The sequence below is a fragment of the Berghia stephanieae genome, chromosome 13, assembly GCF_034508935.2.
Source record: "Berghia stephanieae isolate SIO BIC M18660-M18661 chromosome 13, UCSD_Bste_1.3, whole genome shotgun sequence".
NCBI lineage: Eukaryota > Metazoa > Mollusca > Gastropoda > Nudibranchia > Aeolidiidae > Berghia > Berghia stephanieae.
In genome coordinates this window covers 40,829,856-40,857,844 of record NC_088372.1, presented here as the reverse complement: position 1 = coordinate 40,857,844, position 27,989 = coordinate 40,829,856, and the positions used below count along the sequence as shown (strand labels likewise).

Genomic DNA, 27,989 nt, shown 5'->3' with positions numbered 1-27,989 from the left:
GTCTTTTTTGTTGGAGTTTTAAAAAGACGATAGAGCGCGACAATGCAAAAAATAGGAATAAAATGTTAGGTAATGAAATGCAGACGAACTCCGCTAGAAAAAGTTGGCAAAACAGTTAGAAAATGGATTGTGCAGGGAATTTCTCTATTTTGTTAAGTCAGATTCAACAGAATCTGCAGTGCTCAATATGGTAAACATCTAATCGCATTGATTATTGTTTTTGATGTGTTTATAAAAAGTTTTTGTCAAATTGTTGAGTGAGGTTCACGCTATTCACGGTTGACCGGTTGTGGATCGTATTATTTGGATGTCCGTTGCCGTTACCCCGTTACCGTTGTTGAAGCGCAGCTAAGGCTAATGCCGAGAGCATTCTATTGATAGGACATTGAGCAGGACGAAGGAAGATGTTTTCTGAGACTGAATGTCTCAGCACTTTCAGAGCCAACAAGTGGTTCCTGAAGACGAGCGAAGTAATATTGTTGCCAGATCTCAGATTGAAATATTTTTTAGTTAAAATTTAAAAAAAAATCTATTGGACGGGAGAAGAGATGGGATTGAGTTGACAAAAAAAGGAAGTTTGTGTTTCAGTATCATTAGGGAGTATCTCGTCTTTCCGTATCAGGAGGGGGGGGGGGGGGGGGGGGGAGGAGCTTATTCATCGGAAAGTGATGGGCGAGGAAGAGGGTTACGTTACAAATTTCCAGTCAAATTTGGCTGTCATTATTCCCAGACGCCTGTCTGGGGATAATAAAAATTCGTTATCCCCAGACAGGTGTCTGGGGATAACCAATTTTTGTTATCCCCAGACACCTGTCTGAGGATACTATCCCCAGACGCATGTAGCAAGTGGGCAGAAAGATTTTATTCAAAATGCCAAACTAGGCGTGAAAAATACCAAATATTCTGGAAAAAATACTAGTGGTTGTGTCCCAAAACAGTTAATATATCAAGTGATATTTAACACAAGATGAAAGTAAATAGTGATCAAATGTCAAATCCAGCTCTTAAAAAAAAAAAATATTTTAAAGCAAATGGATCAATGAAATTGCTTTTGTTACTTTGATCTTAAAACGTCAAACTGGCAATTCGACTTTTTATTTTCAACCAGGAAGAAAGTTGTTAATCATCAAATATGTTCATAGTCCACCAACCATTTAAATTTTCATTACCAACCTACCTGTTAACTTTATTGATCATCTCTTGTTTCTATAATTTGCTCATTCTGGCCACAATTTTGGGGACGACCGGGAATAATTTTTATGTCGCGGACGAATTCCTAGGCCATGGTGTTGTTCGCCCCAAAGCCCAAAACCCACACCTGTTATTTTCCTGTCTGCTTCGCACAAGACAATACAATTTAGTATCACACGTCACAAAACTAGATCCAACAACATATTTTTATTCGAATCAGAGATGAAAATAACTACCAAAACAAGGAAGCAAAAATGGTGGAAATATGTTGAGCTCATATATGAATTAAAAATATTCCGATAGCGGTGTGGATAGGCAGCTAAGTGGGTAAGGCCACCTTTCATTTTACTCCTTTTAGCTGCACAGATTCGACCCAGTCGCGACCGCCCCCCCCCCCCCCCCCCCCCCCCCACTCATTTTTTATTTTTTTTTACTTTTCTTTCTTTCTTCCCAATTGATTTTCATTGTTTTCACTTTTGTTCCGAGTTCCGAGCAAGAGTTTTTTTTTAATCAGTTGAATTTTTTATTACTCCGATAAGATTATTTCATTATTTAATTTGCTCTCGATCTATTATTGTTTTTTTGTTTTGGTCAATGATAATAATAATAATAATAATAATAATAATAATAATAATAATAATAATTGTAATATTTGTTATTATTATTACTATTACCATCATAATCATTATTATATTATTATCAATAATAGTATTATTTTTATTATTAATACTCTTATTATCATACTATTACTATTATTATTATTATTATTATTATTATTATAATTGTTATTATTATTATTATTATTATTATTATTATTATTATTATTATTATTATTATTATTATTATTATTATTATTATTATTATTATTATTATTGTTAACACTATTCCCTGCTCCGAAGGAAATCTCTCTTTTTCTTTTTTTTTTTATATTTTGACCTAAACCTTAGAGTTTTTTGTTTGCTAAACCTTTATGTAAATGTTCCGTTTCTGAGCATGAATTTCTTAAATTGTTTTTATTTTTAAAACAATTATTGTTTTTATTTTTAAAACAATTATTGTTTTTATTTTTAAAACAATTATTGTTTTTATTTTTAAAACAATTATTGTTTTTTTTTTCTCCTCTATCTGACCATTTGGTCGCTCTCTGAATATTTCTGTTTGTTTGCTTTTTAATTATTTATTCTTTTTAGACACTATTTGAGATCGGAGTGGGGACGAATATATTTGCTAGAAACTAGAAAAAAACAAGAGAGAGAGAGAGAGAGAGAGAGAGAGAGAGAGAGTTTAATAATAAAAAAAAGAGGTGGGGGGGGGAGGATGGATGGGACATTTATCCCTTTCAACGTTCTGTAAAAAGAAGACGGAATTAAAAAAAAAAAAAAAAAAAAAGTGACGTTACCAGGATTCGAACCCACAACGTCGATTATGGTCAAACTTCCAGGGCAGACGACTAAACCATTCGGCCATGACACTCACTTCGAAGTCGACGCATATTGTTTATATGTAGTAACAACTGATTTCAATGTTGGTTAATTTTATGTTTTTATAGATATTTTATTAACTTTCCTTATTTCTATGTGCATCTGGAAACATTCCATATTCTGGAATGTGGATAATTGTTTAAAAGAGCGGAGTTTCAAATATGCGTCTGGGGATAATAAAAATTCGTTATCCCCAGACAGGTGTCTGGGGATAACAAATTTTTATTATCCCCAGACAGTGTCTGGGGATAATCACAGCGGTCAAATTTACAAGACCGCTGTGATTATCCCCAGACACCTGTCTGGATTTCGTTATCCCCAGACACATATTTGAAACTCCGCTCTTTTAAACAATAATCCACATTCCAGAATATGGAATGTTTCCGAATGCACATAGAAATAAGGAAAGTTAATAAAATATCTATATAAAAACATTAAATCAGTTGTTACTACATATACACAATATGCATCGACTTCGAAGTGGGTGTCATGGCCGAATGGTTTAGTCGTCTGCCCTGGGAGTTTTACCAGAATCGACGTGGGTTCGAATCCTGGTTCCACCACTTTTAAAAAAAAAAAATTCCGTCTTCTTTTTACAGAACATTGCAAGGGATAAATGTCCCACCCATCCTCCCCCCACCTCTTTTTTTTATGGCTTTCTTTGGCATTGGCATTATAAGACACTGATTACTTGGCAGGAAATGTTCTTTTTGACAGTACCTGACTCGAAACCTTTTAGTTGCCATTATTCCTTGAAATGTCTGGAATAACAAATGTATCATTTTATCTATACATGGGAAGCGATCTTTAGCCATAGGAGTAGAGAGGGAGACACTCACCTAGACCTAGCCTGGACGACCTGTAGTAATTTATAATCTATTCATTTGATATTAGTATTAGTTACTTTTCATTCTTCTTGAAACCCACGAATATTTATCATTTCAAGTTGGCAGGTCTGGTCCCCTTGTAGGCAACGCAACAGACAATTGTCAGAAAAGGCTCTTTACAATAATTCTCCCACCATACTCTGATGTAAAGTGATTACCTGACTGGGAACTGTATTGTCTCTGAGGACTGTTTTCCCACAAGTTCCTAGCACTAGCTTCACTTTGTCATTTTATTTTATCTATTATTATTTATATCAATATATTTTTGTATTTTTTCCCAATGGGACTTTCACCCTTCATTGCTAGGATCTTGTGGAAAGACTTCCTCTCTGAGGAAAGTAATCATGGGTCTCCAATTTCCGCTATATCAACCCCTCCACTATTTTCTTATGCTTGGGCTCCAGGCCCATCAGTCGGATTTATACGGCTTCAAGAATCATTGTAAACAGTCTGGTTGCAAGGGACGTATCCATGTTTATTAGTGCTTTAACCATTTTTTTTTTCCTTTTTATAGTATGATTTGTATGTTAATATTTCTATATTTTACCAGTATTGCCATTAATTAGAGCATATCGCTCCTTTTTATTTATGATAAAAGTGCATTCCATGGGGGCGTTGCAAAATATTCCTCTTTTAAAAAAATTCTGACTTGAGACCTATGATTGTAATAGTGCTTTGTAGGCTTCATGTCTTGTCCTCCATGTCAAGTGTTGCTTTTGTTAATGGCCACTTCAAGCAACATCTAGTGGATTTTGCACGATGTAAAAATTCATAGTTCAGATTTGTTTGGTAATAACTTTCATCCATTGCTTTGAATTTCAGTCTGGAAATGTTGACCAGCCCTGTGGCTACGGAATGTCATCACAAATTTTGCAGGTAATTTTGTAAAATAATTATTTTGCAAAAGTAAGTTTTAAAGAGAGAGAAAAAAAAAAGGTAAACTGTGCACATTTGGTCTGTAGTATTATCAAGTGGACTTTCCCGTAATATAAAAACGTTTTCCAAAAGTAACATGGATGCCGCTTTTTACCATATATTAGACTTTGACTTCTTTTGTTTAAAGATCTGTTGTGCTTTTTTATATATCACAAATCCACTAAACGTGCTCAAAGCGCGTTGAGGCACCCTTTACAATCAGCAGATACCAGTAGGAGAGGAAATAGGAAGAAGACGATGGAGGTGGATTGGAGACACCCTTAGAAAGAATGACTCCGCTATTACAAAGAAAGTATTGAACTAGAACCCTCAGGGCAGAAGGTCAAGGGGAAGGCCACTGGGAATATGGAGAAGAATTAAAGAAGCTGATATACAGAGAAGTGATAAGACGTGGAACGAGATAAAAAAGTTAGCTCAGGATAGAGAAGGATGGAAACTTTGTCTGTGGCCAATAGCCTGACCCAGGGTGAAAAAGGCAATGATGATGATGACCCTTTACTAATTTTGCTCTCATGAACATGAATAGGAAGTTTGAGTCAGGTTCAGTATAAATAAATACTGATTGACTTCACTCACTCTACAGTTATTTAAGTGACAGGTTAGGGAGCAGGCACTGGTGTGAGATAAAGATGTGAGAAAATATGTGTGAGACAATGGCAGACAATGCAAGAAAGAGAAATACAGTCAGGTTCATTTTTGGGGGATATTTTTCTTGATTTTGTTTTGTCTGACACTGTTTCATACACAGTTTTTCAGATCTTTCACTAAAGTTCATCGCCACACATAATATTTTCCAAGTTCATATTTGATTAATTTTTCCTGCTTTTCAAATTGCAGTTTCTGTATCTCCAAATTCCTGAACACCAAAAGATCCGTGCCATGTCCTCTGTGCAAGATGTCGGTAACAAAAAGGTAATAGAAGAAGATATCAGAACTCCTTGTTATGCTCCTTATTGCTACATAAATGTATTCACTTCGACTGATATTGCAATTCTGCAGTTTAAACATTTTTATCATTTAAATTTATTTTCTGCTCAAAGTATTTTTACAATCCCAGGCTTAAGTCTGGATAGAATTGCAATATCAGTCAAAGTGATTACATTTATATAGCAATAAGGAGCATAACAATGAGTCCTGATAGCTCACTTGGTAGAGCACTCACTTCACAATCAAAGGTACAGACATCGATCCCAGGTGCAGTCTGACCCCTGACCCCTGACCCCTGTCCACCCAGCAGTGATTGGGTACCCGGGTTTGTTAAATCTGGCTGGTGGAAAGTACTTTGCAATTGACTAGCTTTCTATCCAAAGGGTAGCAAGCAATTGCTATTGTTCATTTCAAGTTATTGAAACCGGGATAAACTCTGACTCCATGGGCCTATTGGACTAAATACAACTAATGGGCATAACAGCTTTAAAAATGAATTAAATTGTTTAAGGTTCAAGTTCTTTCTGATTAGATCCAAGGAAGCACCAGGATAGTAAAACAAACACACAACAAAACTAGAGCATTTATATAGCGCAATATCGACTAAACGTGCTCAAAGTGCTTTATAAGGGGTCCCTGACCAAGCAACACTTAACATATAGAATGAGACGTGATACCTGTTAGGCGACATTACATTTTTTTTCGACAGAGACAGTGCTGTTAACTGCCATACTCATTTTACACCTGAGTACGGTGAGAGAATGTGAGTAAAGAACCAAGCCTTTTCCAACCACTCAACTATGCTCCAAGAGAGGCTCGAACCCAAGACCTTCCAATATGAAACCGAATGTCATGCCACAAGACCACATAGCCGCACAAGTACTAAAGTAAAATCACCTATTGCCATCCTTAACTGTCATGTCATCTTTGTAAAAGTAAGTAAGTGATGTCCTTTTATTGGAGTCCAGTGTTCAGAGAGGGTTGGGTAGATGTGTTTGTTTACCCCATGAATGGACTTTAACAATGGTTGTACAATTGATGCTGTGCGTTTAGCTGAAATACTCACAAAACATCAACCAGCCAGATATAAGGTACCAACACAAAAAATTACGTGTAACATTGAACGTTTACAGTCGATTGAATTTAGCCAGAAGTAATCATAAAAATGGCTGGCTAAAAAACAATAACAATGGCTGCGTGTTGTCAATTTAGTTCCTTCTATATATATTGACCTTTGATTGATTTCCCCAGGTCCCTCCAGGCCATGACAGAGTTGTCTGTGGTAATCCAAGGGGTGAAACGGTTAATTGCTGCCTTTGAAGAGGACACTGGAGAAGTCTGTAAGATTTATTATCATTATTATTATTACCAAGGAGCCTTTTCAGTTGGCAAATTGGTGTCTGCTGTGCTAAGAATAACATCAGGAAAAAACAAAACTGATAGATAAATACATAGAGAAAACCACATTATAGAATTATCTCAACAACTTTCTGTCTAACCTTTGATTCAAACGAAAGGCCATTTTGCTATCTGTGTACGTATGCTTGTCAACAATACCATGGCAATAAAGTTGTCAACTCCTGTTTATATAACTTGAGCATTTGAGCATTATCCACTAAACAGGCTCAAAGGGCTTTAGGGTCCTTAGCCAACAGCAACACGTGTCCCTTAACTCTGCCTTACCATCATTGTGAGCAGCTAATGAACACTTTTCTTTATTAGAAACTGGTTTCGTTATAAAAAAAGTTTTTTTTTTGTTTTTTTGTTTTTTGTTGTTTTGTTTTTTGTGTGGGGGAGGGGGGGGGGGGGGGGGCGTTGTGTGCATTTTTCAAATTTAATTTCTCTATTGTAGATAGCCCAAGCAAGAATGCTGTGAAAACCTTGCAAGCTCAAGAAGCCAGTACGTCTACCTCTCTGAGGAGCTCTTCAAACAAAAAGGTATTGTAATTGAAAATCTTTTTGTTTTTTTTGTTTTTGTTTTTGTTTTTGAGTCAGTGTTGTATTCTATTTCAACAAAATTAGGGAATTATAGATTTATTGGACTGTGACTTAGGAGTAAATGGGTACCTGGCTTTAGGCCATGACAAATATTGCAAGAGTGCTGTTACAGAACAATGTTTAAGAGAAAACCTCACCAAGTATAAAATGAACAACTGCCTCACCAAGTATAAAATGAACAACTGAATCTCTGTAAGGTACGTTGAGTAAAGTGAATCTGTAGAAGCGTGCTATTTACATACAGTTGTGTCAACCTTATCTAAATAATGTGTATTTTTACACATTTTCATTCATTGTACACAGTTTGCTGAGGATTGTATGCATAATTGAATGTCTATTATTTAAATGTAAGCATTTTTAGCATTCATACACTTTTTGGTGTGTTTAAACACTGTTTGTTGACACATCAGGCTTATACATGGATCTGGAAGTTGATTTTATTTAACATATCATCAATAAAGTGTAAGCTTATTCATTAAATTATGAATATATTATTGCCAGTATGGTCTCATTGCCCATTACCACATTTGGTGCTAATTATAGTTTTTGCAGAATTGTATGTATTTTTTCTAAATATTACTAATTTTGGCTCTCCGTTATACACATTTACATAGGCTAGGCAGCATTGTAAATGTTTAAATTCGTTGTTATTATTTCTATTTTAAAAATGTTACAGACTGTTGGAAAACCATCGTCTGGTGCCAAATCCAGACTAAGAAGTGGATCATCTTCTCAAGGTATTCAAGTTTATATTTTAAAAAAGAAAAAAAAAGTTTCTCTAAAAATTGATGCTACACAGTGTAGTAAAATGTTCAAAGTAATAAATATAAATGACTATAACAGCTTCAAAAAGGAACAAAATACCAAACACGGAACGTTTCGGGCTCAAAATCCTTCTTCAGCCAACAACAACAAAAAAACCCCCAAAAAACCATTTTTGGTGTTTTGTTCTTTTTTATAGCTGTTATGTTCATTTTTGTTTGATACTTTTTACAGTCCACATCTTCACAGGCTTGGCAGCTTAAAGTTCACAAGTTTTCATGATGATGAGATTTTAAAAAATGCTGCTTCTCTCTTTCTTGTGTGGCTTTGTGGTTGATTGGAATTGTGTGGCTTTGTGGTTGATTGGAATTGTGTGGCTTTGTGGTTGACTGGAATTGTGTGGCTTTGTGGTTGATTGGAATTGTGTGGCTTTGTGGTTGACTGGAATTGTGTGGCTTTGTGGTCGACTGGAATTGTGTGGCTTTGTGGTCGACTGGAATTGTGTGGCTTTGTTGTCGACTGGAATTGTGTGGCTTTGTGGTCGACTGGTATGACACTTGGCCACTGGCGATTTGAATCCTACTGTAATGGCATAACTTGGGCCATTCGAGAAAAGCTATTCTCTCACATTTTCTCATCATAATCAGAAATGAGTTCTTGTTCAATTACAGCATTGTCACTGTTGAAAAGAAAGTAATTAAAGCACCTTGCAAGCTGCATTCTCTTTCTTTCAAGTTAGAGTATCTGTTTGCTCAAGACTCGTTGGAAACGGCTTTGAGCACATTTACTTAGTGGATTATTGGGCTTGATAAAAGCCTGTGATTGTTTGTATTGGTTTATTTCTTTATTTTTAACATTTGTTTTTTATGTAACAGGTAAAACTGAGAGTCCTGGGGCAGCAACGACTTCCACATTTCCAACAAACCTACAAGAGAAAAGAAGGTCTGCTACTTCCTCGGCATCTAAAAAATCAAGATCAACTGATAATACATGTAAAGAGGAACAAGCCTTTTTAAACATTGAGGCAGTCCTCAAAGATGAAAGTGATCCATCAATGACTACAGCAGAGACGAACCGTGATGAATTGTGTCATGACCCTAACACTGACTCTGACTCTAAGCCTACCAGTCGTAGAGCTTTGTTAAAATATCTTGAAGAAGGAGAGATTTCTCACCCTGATGCACGCAGTAATTCTGATAATAAACATGGCAATGTCAAGGCATCTTCTCTTCAAACTGACACAAGCAGGAAAATGTTTGGTGAGGATTTGGTAAGCAGACAAGATCCCATTTCTGATAGTTCTACAGGAAACATTGTCGCTGGTGGGTTAGAGGAGAATAGAAATAGAAACAGACTAAAAGATCAAAATGTTTCAGAAGTATCTGAGAGAGGAGAAATGAATCGTTTTGAGCAGGATGGAGATAGAATTAGATTGACTAGAAATAGAAAGGGTGCAGCAGAAAAAGGAATTGATGAGTTAATCCCGCGTTCAGAGAATTTGAATGTACACGAAAGGCATAATCGTGGTAGTGCGAAAAATATGACCTGTGATAGCAAAGATAAAAGTGCTGGTAGAGAAGAATTGGAGAAATCAGATGGGGCTAGAGTGTGGACAAGGACTCGATCTAGGTCAACAAGAAGGAATAATAGAAAAATAGAACAAGGAGAAATGGATAGGATGAAGGAAGAGGAGGATGAGAAAGATATGACTGATTCCCAAAGACAGCAGAGGAATGCATTGAATAGGAACAATCCTGACTTGATTTTATCAAATGATCTCAATGCCGATAACGGTGATGGAGATGGAAATGGTGTCAATGGCAGAGGTAGAAGAAAAACAAGGCAGGGCAACAAGCATCTCTTGTCTAAATCTCCTGGTAAAACTGAACATTTAGTCACTTGTGTTGATGGTAATGATGTGTTGTCTCCTTTGTCAGTTAGTAGCATTTCCTCTACACAGCAACTTCAAAAGCCGATACAACCAGTGTCAAGAACATATTCCAGGAAGATGAAAACAGCATTCAAGGAAAATGACGATAATGTGAAATGGACTTTGACGAAATCTGGCCAGGATGATTTGGAACCTGGACATCATTCCGATGATGATAAAGGTGAAGGTGAGAGAGATACAGATATGTCTTTACACAATGAAAGGTTGATCAAAATGGCTCCGTTACCGACGGAAAAGATGAATGAAGCAGGTAGGAACAAGAAGGACACAAATAAAACAAAACATGATAGATGTGAAAAGACAATGTGTAAAAACAAGATAAGGGAATTTGTAAGAAATGAATTATTGGATTCAAATTATCAAGAAAGTTCTACTGTAGTTGATAGCTGTGAGTTTAGTCATGGGAATATTTCCACAAAGAAGTGGGCAAATGAAAACCAAAATGAGAAACCCTTACAAACAGAAAGCCAGGAAGTCTGTGAAATTGGAAGTAGAAGTAAACGTCTTGCTGCTCCCCAAATCTCTCATCGAAGGAAAACAATATTCAAAAGTAAAAACACTCCAGCACAAATAGATCTGAAACAAATGTCACACCCCCTGACATCCTCGTCTGATCCATATGACTTCCAAGGGGGAGGAACTCCAAATGAAAAACAATGTGATAGAAGGAAATGTACGAGGAGAAATGGGAAAGGAAAGAAAATCAATGCAAAGACCCCATTGGATATTCCCGGTTTGAAACCTGTGGCTTTAACCTCTAGTTTATTTGGCAAATCAGAATTCTCTAAGGAATATGAAATGACAGTTTGCAGTCGGGATGAGAACCCAAGTTCTTCTGTTGTAAAGCATGTCCGGTTTGTAAAACTGGACCCAGATATTGAAACAGTTGAAGATATTGGAAAGCAGTTGGTCGAAGAGACGCAAAAGAAAACTCGAGGTGTCAAGGAGAATGGTGTTGTCACAGTTGATGATGATTCTATTGGCATAGAGAGGTCCGTAAATGAGGAAAATCGGGCAGCACGTATTGGAAAGAATGATGTGACTATGTGTGTGGAAGAACATGATAATGATGGTAACCTTGGAAAGACTGAAAAACATGGAAACGTTGAAAGTATGGCTTTAGAAATGGACAAGGGGGATAAAGGTCTTGTCAGTCTTCCATTGTCAACGCCATTGCCGATGAGGTGCAGGAGACAGAGGGTGAGGAGAAGAGGTAGCAGAATTGTGGAGGTTGATGAAAAAGAGAGAGAGGTTGAATTGGAACGGATGAGAAGCAAGATAAACGATGCAGAAGATTACGAGTTCATGTTCAGTACACAGGAGGCTCAGCAGCGAATGGTGACTCAGCAAGCAGAGGAAAAGAGGAGACGGAGCAGGGAGATTGAAACAGCTTTTGGCTTTGACAGTCCGGAAGAAATCGAAGGCAGGAAAGGGAAGGATAGCGTTAGGGTGACAGATGTTGGGGATAGAGGTGGTCTTAAAAGTAAGGGAGGTAATGTTTGTACAAAGGATGTTGGTAGTTGTCATGAAGATGTTGTTGGTTGTCATGGAGATAATGCCGCTGAGATAGAAAGTGATGATGATATTGGAATTTTCCAAGATGTCGTCCATGACAAATGTAAAGAAATCAATGATAGCGATGTAATACAGGATATTCCCAGTGGGAAAAATGGGAATCTTCAATGTCAGTCACAGGTCAGTAAGGCAGACGTAGGGGCCAATTCCAATGTTAAACACGGTGTCTGTGACTCTATAAATATTTCCACTTCCAAGTCACAGATCTCTAGTGCATTGTCACCAACTGTCAATGATAAACAAACTGTTCACAATGATTATATAGTCTATTCTAAAAGAAATGCAAGTTTCCTGAAACGTTTTGCTAGACCTGATCTGAGTGTTATGACTCTTTTCAAGCCAGGAATTCAACTGGAATCGGGAGATGCCGTTGAAAATTCAAATTCAAAATTGAGTGGAGATGATGAAGCAGCAGCAGTAGGAGCTACAAAATCAACTGTTCCTGTCGAGAGTCCAAAGGTAGTTTTTGAAACACCCTTGTCGCCATCTACTCGTAAAGAGAGTGAATGTTTCATTGGAAGTGTCGTTAATCAGTCGAAATTGTCGTCTATGGGTGATTGTAACCCTCGTCCTCTCATAGGTGATATGGAAATTGGTGATGGAGAAAAAATAGGGGGAAATGGGATTTCATTGACTGAGGTGGAAAATGAGGTGAAAGTTACAGAAAGCAAGGCAAGATTGACATTGAGAGGTTTACAAAATAACGATGAAGCCTCCAATCAAGTTGATGGTTTAGGTGATATGGAGAAGGAATGGGATGATGACGGGGGTCAAGGGTCAGGGGTTACCAGTATTGTCATTGCAAAAGACACGTGTATAGATGAAATCAGTGATGATGATGATGATGATAAAGATGGAAAGTTGGTTGATAAGAATTTGCCTTTGGTTATTCCAGACACCGAATTAGCTGATACTGTGTTAGACAATGATAACAATAACATTGAAGATGGCAGTAATGGTGGTATTGAAGCTGGTAGCACCCTGGAAGACAATGATAACAATAACATTGAAGATGTCAATAATGGTGGTATTGAAGATGGTAGCAATTTGAGTCGTGAAAGAGTTGAAGGAAAATTCAAGCCAGATCTTGTCACAATTGTAACCCAAGCAACCCAGAGCCCTGCCCTTTACACTGTGGACAAACTTAAACAAATCACTCAAAAATCTCAAAACCAACATTCAAATTGTATCACTGAGTGTGTGAACGATGACAATGATAATGAAGAAACATGTGACCTGAATGTGGATAATGATAATTCAGGAACTACAATAATATCTGCTAGTCGTTCTCAAGGAAGCCTTGTAGGCGTGTCACAAGGTCAGGTGTGTTCAGGCAAGAAATCACCAATTATGTCAGGGCTTGCGGATGACGATGCGTGTACTGGTGGAGATGACACACCAGACAAAACACACATTGAATCACAAGATTTACCCATCAATTCAACATACACCATCAAAGTAAATGGTCTGGATAGGAACTGTGAGGAATCGCAGTTAGAACAGGATGAGCAGGGAGAGAAGAAAGACTTCAGTGGGAGCAAGATATCAAAAGATAAATCTGATATTCGTAGACAACTTGAACATCCCAATGTAGATAGTGATGGCAATGGACAAAGTAAGTCTCTTGTATTAGCCCAATGTCAGCATGGCTGTATGGATACACAGGGGTGTGAGTCTGGAGACAAGGTCATCCATAAATTCACCAGCACCTCACCAGACGTCGTCGTTGTCCCTTCATTAGATTCCCAATCCTCCAGTCCAATTATCAGCCAATCCATTCTCTCCACCAAATCTCCTGCAACCAGAAGTAACAACAGAGATATGGCGAAGGCATTCAAATCAAATTATGTCAACATGACCTCTGAAAAACGACAGTTACCAAGAATAAAAGACTCCAGTGCTGGACAGTCAAAGACAGGAAATATTTCACAGTATGATCTTGTGACTAGTGAAAACAAAGAAATCCCAGCTGAAGAAATGGCTGTTGATCAGACCTGTCCAAATACGTCGTCCAAATCTGACTGTGAAGATGTCTTGACTTCTCATTCTTCAACCCTTAAATCAAAGGAATCTGGAGCGGAAAATGAAAAGTTGATCATGTCAGCTCCTAACACTCCATTGAATGGGACATCATGCTCAAATACAAATGGGATAAATCAGGACTGTGGTAGCAGTTCTAATGGGTTGATTGAATCGGTTGGAAGAAAGAGACGTAGTGCTGCTTGTGACCTTGAGGATGACCAACCTGGCAGAAAGAAGAGAAGCAGAAACAATAGAGTTCAAGGAAGTGCCCCTGCAAAATTACTGTGCGTAGATTTTTTTTCTGATAGTGATGAGGAAAGAGATAGTGTTTTGATTGTCAGAAGAAGCAAAAGGAAATGTTTGTCTTTAGATTCTGTACCTCTAGAGCCTGTCGTATTTGGAAGTGACATTGTAAATGTCTCCATGAATAACCGAAAAGATAAAACTTCAGCCATTTCTCCCTCTAAGGAAGCAATCGTAATTCAAGGTAGCCTTGATGACCCAAATTCACAAATTGTAACTGAAATTTCACATTGCACTGATACAAGTAAAGTCCAAAGTTCAACAACGCTTAGCCAATTAAAACATGTTGAGGAAACAGCAGAATCAACCGTCCCACCCCCAGACAGTGACGATGTGCCAGACCAAGTGGAGATCCGTTCTGATAGGAGTGAAAAATCAGCCATTGTCATAGAACCAACCGTGGATACCAGCAGTAAAGGTGACTCCAAAACACCAATACGTAAGACAAGGAGAGGTTTTGCCAAGAAAGACAATGCCTTTCACAAAAAGCCCCTGGTGACACTTCCCAACAGTGTCATGTCTCAAAAGGTTAGGGAGGCCATTTTGAAAGAGTTCACACCTCAGACAGATTTGGATGGGAGGAATAAAAATATTGAACTGGAAATTCAGAAAAAGAAATATAGTGATATGAGTCCAGATAATGGGGAAGCTGGACCATCGAGAAAAGAATTGTCCCTTTTAGAGGAATCCATGAGTCTTGAAATTCAGGAGAAAATAGAGGACAATACTATAGAGAATGCTGAAGATAAACCTTATAAAAATAACCAAGACAGGAAAGAAGAAGAAGAATCAAAGAGACAGGAAATGTCTGAAGGTCTGGGAAGTTTGAAAGAATCAAAGTCCACAACGTCCCACTCATCGGGTAACGGAACAAATCATGATACTGATATTGATAACAACAGTAGCGATCAAGTTCCACCTCTGTCAGAAACATTGGAGCCAGTTACAGATGTCGGTGTTTTAGAGGTAGCTGAGAATGGAAGTGTTAAAGATGTCGATGGTTTAGATGAGTCTGAACTTGAAACTGTTAAAGATGTTGATGGTTTAGATGAGGCTGAACTTGAAAGTGTTAAAGATGTGGATGATTTAGAGGGAGCTGAGTGTGGAACTGTTAAAGATGTCAATGGTTTAGATGAGGCCGGCCTTGAAAGTGTTAAAGATGTGGATGATTTAGATGAGGCTGAAATTGAAAGTGTTGAAGCTATTTCCATTCCCAGTCAGAGTGAAATTCTTCACAGTTCTGGAGTCCAGAGTGACGAGGATAAGAAGAAACTGGAGGAGGAATTGTTTGGACAGGAGCTCCAGCAACAGGAATTGCAGACCTCAGACTCTGACTCTGACCTGGAAGACATTCAATTGAACATCAAACTGACTCTGAGCAGTGCCAGTCAATCAGCAGCCAGTTCTCAAGGAAGTGATGGAGGAGGTGGCTGTAGCCAGCTGAATCAGATAGTACAGGTGGGTATTGGATGGGGTTCACTATAGATAAATAAATGATTATTGATCATTGATAATATGAAACCAATCTTGTCAAAATGGTTCTACTTCGAGATGATCGATTCCATTCATGGAGCCAGAGTTTATCCTGGTTTCTATAGCATGAAGCTGACAATAGCAAATGCTTGTTACCCTTTAGATAAGACTCTAGTCTATTGCAAAGTACTTTCCACCCAGCTACCCAATCACTGCTGGGTGGACGGGGTAGGGTGGGGGTGCAACTGCACTCAATTGATGTGTCATATCTGTGTTGTGTCCATATTTTTGTCCTGTTGGTCTATTTTTGCGTGCTCAAAAAGTCCTGCCAATTTTTTCACCAGCCATTTACAGGCCTGTTTAGCCTGGTCTCATTTTTTGGTTTTCCTTTTTTTTTCTCTTTAAAAATATCAGTTTGCATGGCATTGTAAGGCATGAAATAATGACAAACGATTGGTCAATTGCCAAGAGAAACAATGCTATTATTTTTAGAATTATCTATTATAACTCAATGTATTGATGCCAGATAATAATATAGTTTATACTGTAATTCTTTCCAGACCTTGGATGTGACGACAGACGATGTGTTTCATCATTTGAATGACAGCCTCAATGATGACAGTGACATCAACAACAGTGGCTCCGTGACCAATGAGAGTGAAGAATTCATCATTCCATCCAAGAATAGGAAACGACGGATTATAACCAGTGATAGTGAAGAGGATGAAGTTGGCGATGAGACTGAAAATGGTGTGTAAGGCTTCATTGTTTGTCAAGGTTCACATATAATGTGAATGAGCAAAATTCTGGATGGGGTTCCCGACCTCCCATAGTGGGCAGGGGTGTACTTGCTGTGTCTGTGTCTTCCATACCCCTATATCTGTTTTCCAATTGCTCTCCGTCTTTTTTGGGATGTGATTACTTGGTTTGGACCAGGACCAGGCTGGAGTCCTTGGCTGGGAGGGAAACAGTCAAATGCATATTTATTGTATTGGGAGATGATATTTTTTTCCTTGTAAATCATCTATCTCTCTTGTGTATTATTATATGTGTTGTTTTGAATTGGTAATGTAAGCATTTGAGTGTTTTCCTCTTAGTGGGATCCTGTGCTCGTGTCTGGATGAGACTTTTAGGTATCACAATGATATTGTGCTCTTGGAATCTACACCTATTCCCTATTTGTGCCATTCCCTTTGTCTTACTTTTTCTTGGTTTTTTGGGTGCTTTAATTGTAATTCTAGAACTTTTTACTATCCCATTTTCTTCCTTTTTGCTGGCGCTGATATGACCTAAATGTGTCGCAAGCGATTAAAACCCTTAAAAACAACTGAGGTCTGAAGTCTACTGCAGGTAAAACTCCAGGGTGACAAAGAAAAAAAAACCCAACTCTGTCTCCTGTGTTGTGTCAATGAGTAAGACACTTTACATATTTTACCCCACTCAACTCAGGTGTAAATGAATGAATACCTGGCCATAGGAGGTAATATTGTAAGAGTGCTAGTTACAATATGGTGACTTGTGCCATTGTGGAATATACATTTGGTTTATTACAACCTGCTTGAGGATATAAATGAAATAATGTGATGATGGGTGAAATTCGCCCTATGGTGAGGGAATTATCTAAATTTTGTGGTCAAATGGTATGACACTTGCCTTTGGACCGGAAGGGCTAGGGTTTGAGTCCTGCTCTGAGCAGCACATGGTTGAGTCCTTGGAAAAGGCTCTTTTACAGTGTTCCAAATTGCTTCTCAGCGATCTTTTAGTCTGAGTCACTGAACCGTGAAGTCAGTGATTTCACGGCAGGTAATCTTAATCCTGGGTGCATTCCTTACTAATCCCTATCTTCCGTTTTTTTTGTGTTAATTCAAACATTTTTTCACCCCGATAATTGAATATAACATATTTTTTAGTTGAATATCATTTACCCTCCTTTGCTGCACATCATTGTGAAATTTTCATCAAAATAAGTTTATTGGTTATGTTGTAACTTGGGTTATAAAAGTATGTACATAATAGAATTTTGAAAAGTGATTTCTCAAATATAATTAGTTATATCTCATTAACCAAACGATAGATTTCCTTCGTTGATAATTTATAAGTTTTTAAATTTTATTGTCTTTTTGGTGTGAAAGTTCGGTTAGTGCGCGAAGCGTAGTTTATTTTTAATTATTTTTTTGGTTTCACCTATCAGGTAAAAAGGGAACATACACTTGAGATACACTTAAAGATCTCAATTCACTATGTTGTTTATGTGCTAAAGGTGCACTAACAGTTAAAGAAAAGGCTGAAAACAGGAAAAACATTTTTTGTAAAGACTTCAAAAATGAAATCAAACTGTTCTTTGACATTGATATTGGAACGGACCTTAAAAATAAACATTCAGAAGTTATATGCTATAAATGTGAAAAGAAAATGAGAGACATGAAAACATATAAGAGTACTAGCAGTTGTAGAATCTTACAAGACCTGTGAATTGCTCTCTGATGTGCCTCAAGAGAAAAAAAGAATGGGAAACTAAGATCCCAATCACAGAAGAAAAAATAACCTTAGTTGTTCATAAAGAGAAACTATCAGAACGATATGGGCCAGTCTGCAGTTCTCTTGATGATATATTAAAAACAAACACAATCATACCTCAAGTACTATATCATAGTCGTAGCTTCATAGGAAATCATTGCCATAGATATTACACACAAGACGTTTACAAAAAACTCACTGAAAATGTTGTTTCTAAAACATACATGTATACAAACAATAAATTAATCAGAGATAAAGCTGAAACTATAAAAAAATGTTTTGATGAAATAAATGGAGCTTATTCTGAAATACATTCACTAATTTCTCACACAAAACCAGTCACAGAGACAGTAATAGAAAGTGTTAATAGCAAGATAGAGAAATATATGACAATATACCGTAATTACTTTCCTCAAAATGTACTTCCAAAACACCACATATTGGAAACCCATTGCATATCTTTTATGAAGAAATATACTTTTGGTCTAGGTCTTTTAGGAGAACAAGGAGGTGAATTGTTACATTCAACAATTTCAAAAATTGAAAAGAGAACACAATCAATGAGAACATAATCATCTCAATTGAAAACAATAATAAAAAGTAACCTCCTGCAGGTTTCTCCTGATATCATGTCGTATGTGCCCCCCCAAAAAAGAAAGTTAGAGAGAAATGGAAATTTGATGAATCAAACAAAATAATACTTAAACATCTTAAAATATTTGACAGATTACGTGGTTAAACTTCCTCTAAAAATAGAGCTGTTATTTGTATATTTTGAGTTATATGTTGCTTTCTCAATCCCCTCCCCTTTTTTTCTCTTTTCTCTCTATCCCTTTCTCCCTCCAACTATCCTCCGTTCAATAGCTACATCCTCCACCACAAATCTTTTTGTTCTTTCTCATACCTAAACAGATCCATACACATACCAACACACACTAGCAACTCCCCATCTCTAACACAAATACACACACACACATACACAAATATAAACACACACATGCATTGACACGCAAATTACTCAATACGCAAATTACTTAATATCTAATTTATAAATGGGTTTGGACGTATTAATGGACTCTACTAGTTTTCACAATGACTTTTAAAATAAAATGAATTCAATTTTTTGTAAACACAGATAAAGTGCTGGTATCTGCTTTTTAAAGAAAGTGAATATATAATATTAAAGTATTTTGATGGCATTCTAAATATATTCTGTAATCTGGAGTTGTAATACAAGATAAATTGCATATTGAATCCTCAAGGACGTCGAATGTTGAATGGGAGGGTTCAAATATCAGACGGAATAGTGAAATAACCAAATTTCCGGCACATGTGAAATTTTGTGAGTAATTAGAAATAGTCTTTGACTTTTAATTAGTGAATTTTTTTTTCACTTTGGTCGTTTAAATTTTTAGATAATTAAGAGTTTATTATGCATGTTTGAGTGAATTTTTTTTCAAAAATACTCTGAAAGTTAATGCTTAGTGTGAAAGTTATATACATCTTATTATTAATGAAATTATATCAGAATAAAAATCATCTTCTCCTTTTTCTAAGTAATCACTTTGTATTTATAAATAACATTTTTAAAATAGTTAAAAACAGGTTTAAAAACCATAACAAAGGTTGATAATTTCAATAGCCACAAAGGGCTCTGACTGAATAGCAGAAATCGGTGAAGCGTGGCAGTATGCATTGTGAGAGCAGGGGTAAAGGGGGCTGAACTAAAAGATGGCTTTTGGAACACTGTGCCGCTTTCCTCACATTCTATTACCGTTATATATATCAGGTTTACAATGAGTACCTGGCCGTTAACAACATTGCCTTTATTGGGGGGAAATTGGAATATCGCCTAACAGGCATCCTGTCTCGTCCTGAATGTTAAGTGTTGCTGTGCTGTTGACTTGGGAGAACCCCTTGTAAATCGTGGGTGACAGCATCTGATGGTGGCAGATGTGTAAGGATGTACTTTATGATTGGTTTGGATGGAGGGCTGGCAGTTGTGTGTGTGTGTGTTATGTACAAGTAATCAATATCCTAAGGTCAGTGTTGTTGATTATTTCAGACGTTGGCAACAACAGTGAGATCAACAATACATCGTCCAGTGCCTTCTCCTCTCAGAGTGACCTCATGTCCACACAGGTAATTGCACATTATTATTATCGTCATCATCATCATTATTATTTTTTTTATTATCATCATCATCATTATTATTATTATTATTATTATTATTATTATTATCATTATCATTATGATCATCATGTTAGGGCGAATTCTCCTCTCATCCCTCATTCGTCTTTAATATTTCTTTTATCATGTTTTGTTCACAAAGGGGAAATCCGAAATGTCCACGTCATCTGTATTGGATAATTAAATTGAATCGTCCGTACCATTTGGTTTTTATCAAGTATTATAGAAAACCACCGACTGACTCAGGCTGATTGTGCATTACTGTTGACATTGCTCATTCAAACAAGAAATAGTTCAGTGCCGAACCGGCAGTCGTAGTCTGTGGTGCATCTGGAAACGTCACAACTCTACATTTAATTATTGCTCAATTATCATATATTATTTATTGTTAATTGTTTATTGATACATTGTTTATCCTTTATGGTAATGTTTTTATTGATATCTCATTTATTCCCCTCCAGCAAAGGGATGCATTGGAGAGAGAGGTGGCCGAACTCCAAAAGAAAATTGCCTTGTGTGAGTCAGCACTCCATGGTGGGGGATCACGGGAAGGTAACATTTGAAATATATATTATATACGTGAGGGGAAAAAACTTGTGTCGTCATTATATAAATAATAGATAGTAATCAATTCCATTTATTCGTCCCTATGGGGAAATTTTGCTCTAAGGTCTATTCCAACAGAAGACTTCCAAAACGTCCATTTTTTTTTAAAGGGTACTGTTTCCACTTAAATCCTCTCCATTTTCACCTTTTCATTAGTGTTTTTATGACCCCCCCCCCCCCCCCCCCCCCCCACTGCTTTCTACTGTTGTATAAGCTTGTGACTTTCCAATGTGATTCCATTCTCATTTCAGCCAAATCCTCATCTTCATCCAATCCAAACACTCAACCCAAAACGATGAATGAGGACAGGAACCATGACTATCATAACAATGACAGGAACCATGACGATGACAAAGTGATTGCCGTTGAGAGCATTGACAAAACTAGTAATGATGAAGACAACATTTGTGGTCAAGTCAATGACAAGGATAATGACCCAGAGGTTATCAGCGATGATGAAGACCTTTTCATCCTTCCACCCTCTCCGTCTCCCCCTGAGAAACCACCGTCCAAACCCACGGCCGTTTCCAGTCGGCCTGTATTGTCAAGGTCATCAGGTACACTGTCGTCTGCTTGTAACAGGAAATGGAAATGAGAGAATAAATACTTTGTGGAGTTGAATCCACGACCCCACCTCTCGTAGATGGCGTCAATTCTAGAGCGTCCGTCTCTTGGCCAGGCGGAGATGCCGTAACAGTTGAGTCGTGGGTTCAACTCCCATCGTTGCAAAGTTTTTATTCTCTATTGTCTTCTGGCATTTCTCAATTCATTTCATTTCTTGTTGTTATCGCAGACCTGTCAAGTACTATGGACAATTAGTAGAAATACAAATATTTGGCTCCAGCCACAGAACAACATTCGCTTCTTTGACTCAATAAATCTTCTTGACAAGGAAGGTTTAGTTCCTCAGAACCTATAGTCAGGCTTTTGGAGCATTTTTGGATCATGCTAAGGGCAAATTGTTTTTTTCTAATGCCATTTCAAAAGTGACTTTTTTTTTTGTTCCTTGGAAACTACGAATTTTTGAAATTTCAAGTTGGCAGCTCTGCAAGAACAAAAGACATCCAAAGGAGTTAGCCTGTTTGGGCAACCCAAGCTGATATTTTGGGAATATCAAAGTCAGAAACTAAGGAGCAGGCACTAGAAACTTTATAAATTTCAAGAAGGCGGGTCTGTTATCGCCATAAATAAATGCTCCACTCACTTTTCTGAATCTGATTTTTGAAAAAAGATAAGAGATGGGTTTTGAATCCCCAAATCAACTCCCATTTTTTATAATTCATTTCATTGTCAGTCAGGGGTCCTGATAGCTCAGTTGGTAGAGCACTCACTTCACACGCAAAGGGATTGAGATCGACCCTAGGTGCAGTCAAGTTTATTTTCTGACGCCCCTATCTACCCAGCATTGAATGGGTAGCTGGGTCTCTTAGATCTGGCTGAAAGTAGTTTGCGATAGACTAGCGTCCTATCCAAATGATAGCATAGAGTAAACTCAGGCTGTATGGGCCTAATGGCTCTGAAGGACTACTTTTTATTTTTTCTATGTCAGCCAAACTTTGTCAAGATTGCGGCTTTTCCGCATATCGATGGCCCGTTGATCAAACCTCTGAAGTAGCCTCTTTGCGATACTATACTTCAGAGGTTTGATCAACGGGCCATAGATATTTAATCACGTGGCAAACGGAAAAAAACTGTTAAGTAATGTCTTTTTAATGGAGTTCAATCTTATTTTCACACCTTTCCTATTTAAGGTGTGACCAGGAACGTTTCCAAGGAGTTCAAGCAGTTCCAGTCTCCAGGAGGATCTCTCCACAAACGACGACCTCTTCTGGAATTTTCCAGTAATTCTGGAACTCTAGAATCTTCCCATTCCCAGACAATTGAAATGGATGCCAATTATAATGTGAGTTAGCAGACTGAAACACTTTTTCTAAGTTTACCTTTTTTTTTATTGTTTCGTTTTTAATTTTTCTTATTTTCATATTTTTGTTCAGAGGGGAATGCTTACTTATTCTATTTGTTCCCACTGGTGTCGTGAGCGTGCTGTTAAGCAGGTTCTTGACCAAAGCCAATTGGCGGCCACCCACTGTCTCATCTTGTCACGCTTTTCCACCAGCAAGAGGAGACAATGGGTGGCAGCCAGTCGGCTTCGGTCAAGAACCTGCTTAACAGCACGCTCACTACTGATTAGGCTCAATATCCCTTGACTTGCGGCTATGAAGTCTTGTGGTATGACACTCGATTTTGGATCGGAAGGTCCTGGGTTCAAGCCTTGCTTGGTGCATAGTTGAGTCCTTGGAAAAGGCTCTTTACTCACATTCTCTCTTCGGAATCAGATATAAATGAGTACCTGGCTGTCAACAGTGTTGTCTCTGTCGATAAAATTGTAATATCGCCTAACAGGCGTCATGTCTCGCTCTACATGTTACTTGATGCTGTTGGTCAAGGACCCTTTGTAAAGCGCTTTGAGCACGTTTAGTAGATATTGCGCTATATAAAAGCTCATGCTTTTTAGTTGCAAGAAGAAACATTTCACCACGTAGCCATCATGTACCACCATTTATTTTATTTATTTGTTTATTTATAAATTCATTTTTGAAATAAATTTTTTTTTTAATGGTTTGTTTGAACTGGTAAATATTAATCTTTTCCAAATTTCACTTTCCCTCACTGCACCCAATTTCTTCCAGAGCAATGAAAAACATGGTGATCACGTGACCAATGCCAATGTTCAGGATGTGTGTGACGGCCATGACAATGACAAGGGACTACAGGAAGATGAGAGGACATCCCTGGTCACCCAGAAAAGAAACATGGCCGTCATTGTTGTGTCTGGATTGAGTGGACAAGAGATGGTTGGTTTGATTCCAGTTTGCCAGATATTGCAACTGCTAAAAAGAAAAAATACCAAACATGGAACATTTTGGGCTCAAAACCCTTCTTCAGCCGACAATAAAATACAATGACAATAGACAATGCTATTACTATTAACGACCAAGTACTCATTTTACACCTGAATACGTGAGAAAATGTGAGTAAAGAGCCATTTCCAAGGACTCAACGATGCATTGAGCAAGTCTTGAACCCAGGACCTTCCGATCCGGCAGCGAGTGTCATACTACTAGACCACATAGCCACACATCACTCTGTGTGGTAAACGGATCCATATTGCTAATACTAGACAAAGACAATGGGTCATGTCATCATTGCTTACATAGATTGCCCAATTCTATATTTAAATGTGGATTCCTGGGTGGGGTTCCCGACCTCCCATAGTTGGCAGGGAGGTTCTTGCTGTGTCTTCTATACTATTTGTTATTTATTAAAATTGTTAACATATGCTTTGTACACATGTGAGTGTATTCCTCTTAGTGGGGACCTCTGCTGGTGTCTGGGTGAGACTTTTAGGTGATCTCAAACTATGTACACTGATAGTGTGTTCTTGGAATCTAAACCTGTTTCCTATTTGTTCCATTCCATTTGTCTTATTCTTACTCGTCCTTTTAAATGTAATTCTACAATGTTTTTACTATCCAATTTTCATCCTTTTTACTGGCACTGATATAACCTAAATGTGTTGAAAGTGCCGTAAAACCCTTAAAAAAAAACAGACAAATATGTACTCTTCTGTCCCTGACCTTGATTGTGTATGACGTTCATTAGTCCTTTATATGTTTTACAGCAACTGGTACAGAAACTGACCTCCACCGTACCCAATGTACGACTGAGTGCCAAAGTGTTGCCAGATGTGACACACGTCATCATGAAAACACTTCCTGGCCGTGACATGGTGTGCGACAGAACTCTGAAATATTTCCAGGGCATTGCTCGGAGACTGTGGATTGTGTCCATTCAGTGGGTGGCCAGATCTCTACAGGCTGGGGATTTGGTACCTGAGGTAGGTTGACACTGGTGGGGGCTGGTGGTCAGATCTCTACAGGCTGGGGATTTGGTACCTGAGGTAGGTTTTACACTGGTGGTCAGATCTCTACAGGCTGGAGATTTGGTACCTGAGGTAGGTTTTACACTGGTGGGGGCTGGTGGTCAGATCTCTACAGGCTGGGGATTTGGTACCTGAGGTAGGTTTTACACTGGTGGTTAGATCTCTACAGGCTGGAGATTTGGTACCTGAGGTAGGTTTTACACTGGTGGGCGCTGGTGGTCATGTTTAAGTAAGTAGTCCTTCAGAGCCATTGGGCTCGTAGAGCTGGAGTTTGTCCCGGTTTCTATAGTGTGAAACAGACAATAGCAATTCCTTGCTATCCTTTGAATAGGATGCTAGTCTATTACAAAGTACTTTCCGTCAAATCTAACAGACTCAGCTACCCATTCACTGCTGGGTGAGCAGGGGGGGGGGGGGGGGGGGGGCAGAAAAAATCTCGACTCACCCGGGATCGATTTTGGTTCCTTTGTGTGTGAAGCAAGTACTCTACCAACTGAGCTATCAGGAACCCCCTGATGGTCATATGATTTCTCATATTCTCATACGTTTTAAGGTTCAAAAGATGATAATAGTATGGGAATGTTTACGGAAATATGATAAATTGAAAAAGTCAGAGTTTGTAATAAAACGGAGAAAAAAAATGATGAAAGTGGAAAAGTTGAAAGTCGTTTGAGATTGTCTCCACCTAGATGAAAATCAGAGTAACCAGACAGATGACGTCATAGGAATTTCAGGATTAATCCACCCTCTACTGGCTTGAAAAAGTCTTCACAAATTCAGTGAGTGTTTAATTAGAATTTTTGAATGGCTGTACTGGTTGAAAAAAAGATTTTTTGGGAACAAATATGAGAAAATTTCTTTTTTTTGTCAGGCGTTTTGTCACACACACTTTCAGATATTTTTCTTTTTTTTTTTTTTGTTTGTTTGTTTTAATTTTGTCTTTTTTATGTTCCAGCTATTGTTTTTCAATAGATTTATTTGTATCACCCAAATCTCCTTTCAGAGAGAGTTTGAAATACTTGGGGACACATCAGTAGGGGACACAACTCAAGGCCCAAAGCGAGCACGTCTTGCCAAAGAAAAACTATTTGACAACTATGGCTTTTCTTGTGTGGGGAACTCTCCGGAATTGCCTAAAGACATCATGGAGGAGCTTGTGGCCCTTTGTGGCGGGTCTGTCCTCCAAGACTTGATTGCTCTGCCAGCGTCTGCCTGTGAGAATAAGATTATTATACGATGTACTGATGCAGAAATGACCCCAATGGAAAAGGCTATGCTTAATGGTGAGCTATAAATAGATTTATTTATAAAGACTACAATGAAAGGGCATATATCTACTTCAATTGAAAAAAAAATTTTTTAATTGAGCTTTTATATTGCACAATCTGGAATTTAGTAATGTATTTATGACTTTATTGTTTTTTGTTGTTGGCTGGAAAAGGGTTTTGAGCCCGAAACGTTCCGTGTTTGATACTTTGTTCTTCTTTGTAGATGTTCCATTCATTTTTATTTATGTATAAGTTTTTCCAATCGACATGATGTGCCATTTGGGAGTAGTTGTTAAACCTAATGCCTGCCCCACTCACTATTCTGAAGAAAGGACGTAATCACCTGTTCATGGTTGCCAGATATTTTCAAACTTTCAAAGTATGGTCTCAGACTTGCCTCTAATACAGGGAGGCAGCATGGCTCAGCAGTACTGTTTTTGCTTCATACCCAAAAGGTACCGAGTTTGACTACCTGTCTTATTGTGTGGCCTTGAGCAAGTCACCTTGCCCGGCTCAGTTTGTGGGCTGACTCCTGGGTTATTCCTGTCTTCCCTTGGAATAGACCCTGAAGACAAATCTCCCCTATGGGATGAATAAAGGGACGATTTTGTTTTTAAAAATTATTTTTTAGATTACGATCTGCATATACGGTTGCTGCACAGATTTTGTTAGAGACGAAATTGGTTCAAATTAGGATTTTTTTCTCCCAGAGTCCGATGTTTTCTTTAACGTTTTAGAGAGGATTTTATTGAAACTGTAGTTTTGGCAAGAAATGGAAATGTGACCAAACGGAATGACTTGCCATCAATTGTAAACCATTTCAAACTGGCAACTCATCCATAGCAATAAGGGAGGAAATCCTGATTTTTGTTTCAGATTTGTAACGAGAGATTCCGAAGGTTGTTGTTTGTGGTTTGTCTGGGGTCTGATGGGATTTTGGCACCATTTTGCCAGCATGGTAGAATTATTAGATAAAATTGATGATTTCTATTTGAAAATGAGTGAATATCTGGCAACATAAATTCTGTTTGAATTTTATATTTTTATATGAAAATGTTTAAATTGACTTGAGCATTTAGTCATAAAATATTCACGATTTGGTTTGGCCTGCCTGGAAAACTTGAAATAGTCTTGTCTGTACTTCATTTTATCTCCCTCTTCCCCCCCCCCCCCCCCCCCCCCCCCCTCTTTTCTTTTTCCTCCCAGGTGTGTTTGACAGTACTGGTGTGGTGTCTGTGAAAAGAGACTGGGTACTGGATTGTGTCAGTTCGTATCAAATAGTCCCCCTGGATGACTACCGTCTAGTACACACCAAGATTTAACACGGACAGGTTGACAGTCCCAGGGTTGACCGTTGGTCAGACATTTCCAGCAATGCTGGTTTGAAGCCATTACGTTCAGGAAATGGTGGGAAATCAAAAATCATATCGCTCATGGCGAATCGAAATAAAAATCGGACGAATCTTGGTTTGGAATTTAAAATGCGAATCGATGCTTGAATGAACATTTTTGTGCGGTTATGTGGTCTAGTGGTATGACACTCGCTTTTGGATTGGAAGGTCCTGGGTTCGAGCCTCCCTCAGCGCATAGTTGAGTCCTTGGAAAAGTTCTTTACTCATATTCTCTCACCATACTCAAAAGTAAAATGAGTACCTTGCTGTTAACAGCGTTGTCTCTGTTTGTAAAAATTGTAATATCGCCTGACAGGCGTCATGTCCCGTCTTACATGTAAAGTGTTGCTGTTTGTTGGCCAGGGACCCCTTGTAAAGCGCTTAGAGCACGTTAAATGGATATGGTGCTATATAAAAGCTCAATTATTTATTTTTTGATTTTTAAAGTAACTTTATTTTTGTTTGGAAAAATCACCATTCCCAACTTTCAACCTTGTTTGTAAAGTACTGGAATAGAGAGTGGTGGGGGGGGGGGGGGGGGGGGGGGGGGGGGGGGGTGGCTGCAGCC

The 27,989-nt window shown here is 38.0% G+C and overlaps 1 protein-coding gene across 1 annotated transcript; it reads left to right on the top strand.

The window, feature by feature from the left end:
- Window positions 1-39: 39 nt before the first annotated feature.
- LOC144958580 (uncharacterized) lies at window positions 40-27,931 on the top strand. The gene is made up of 16 exons (XM_078890654.1): window positions 40-190; window positions 4,382-4,435; window positions 5,333-5,407; window positions 6,674-6,762; window positions 7,275-7,360; window positions 8,097-8,157; window positions 9,058-15,491; window positions 16,067-16,256; window positions 20,089-20,165; window positions 20,675-20,765; window positions 21,071-21,376; window positions 22,571-22,722; window positions 23,510-23,674; window positions 24,502-24,717; window positions 25,766-26,045; window positions 27,237-27,931. The coding sequence occupies exons 1-16, from the start codon at window positions 123-125 to the stop codon at window positions 27,350-27,352; spliced, it is 8,460 nt and encodes a 2,819-aa protein (XP_078746780.1). The 5' UTR covers window positions 40-122; the 3' UTR covers window positions 27,353-27,931.
- The last annotated feature ends 58 nt before the right edge of the window (window positions 27,932-27,989 follow it).

Coding starts and splice junctions, on each gene's coding strand:
- LOC144958580 (XM_078890654.1), top strand. CDS start 123: ATGGATTGTGCAGGGAATTTCTCTATTTTGTTAAGTCAGATTCAACAG. Junction 191..4,381: donor AATCTGCAGTGCTCAATATG/GTAAACATCTAA, acceptor TTTGAATTTCAG/TCTGGAAATGTTGACCAGCC. Junction 15,492..16,066: donor AGCTGAATCAGATAGTACAG/GTGGGTATTGGA, acceptor AATTCTTTCCAG/ACCTTGGATGTGACGACAGA.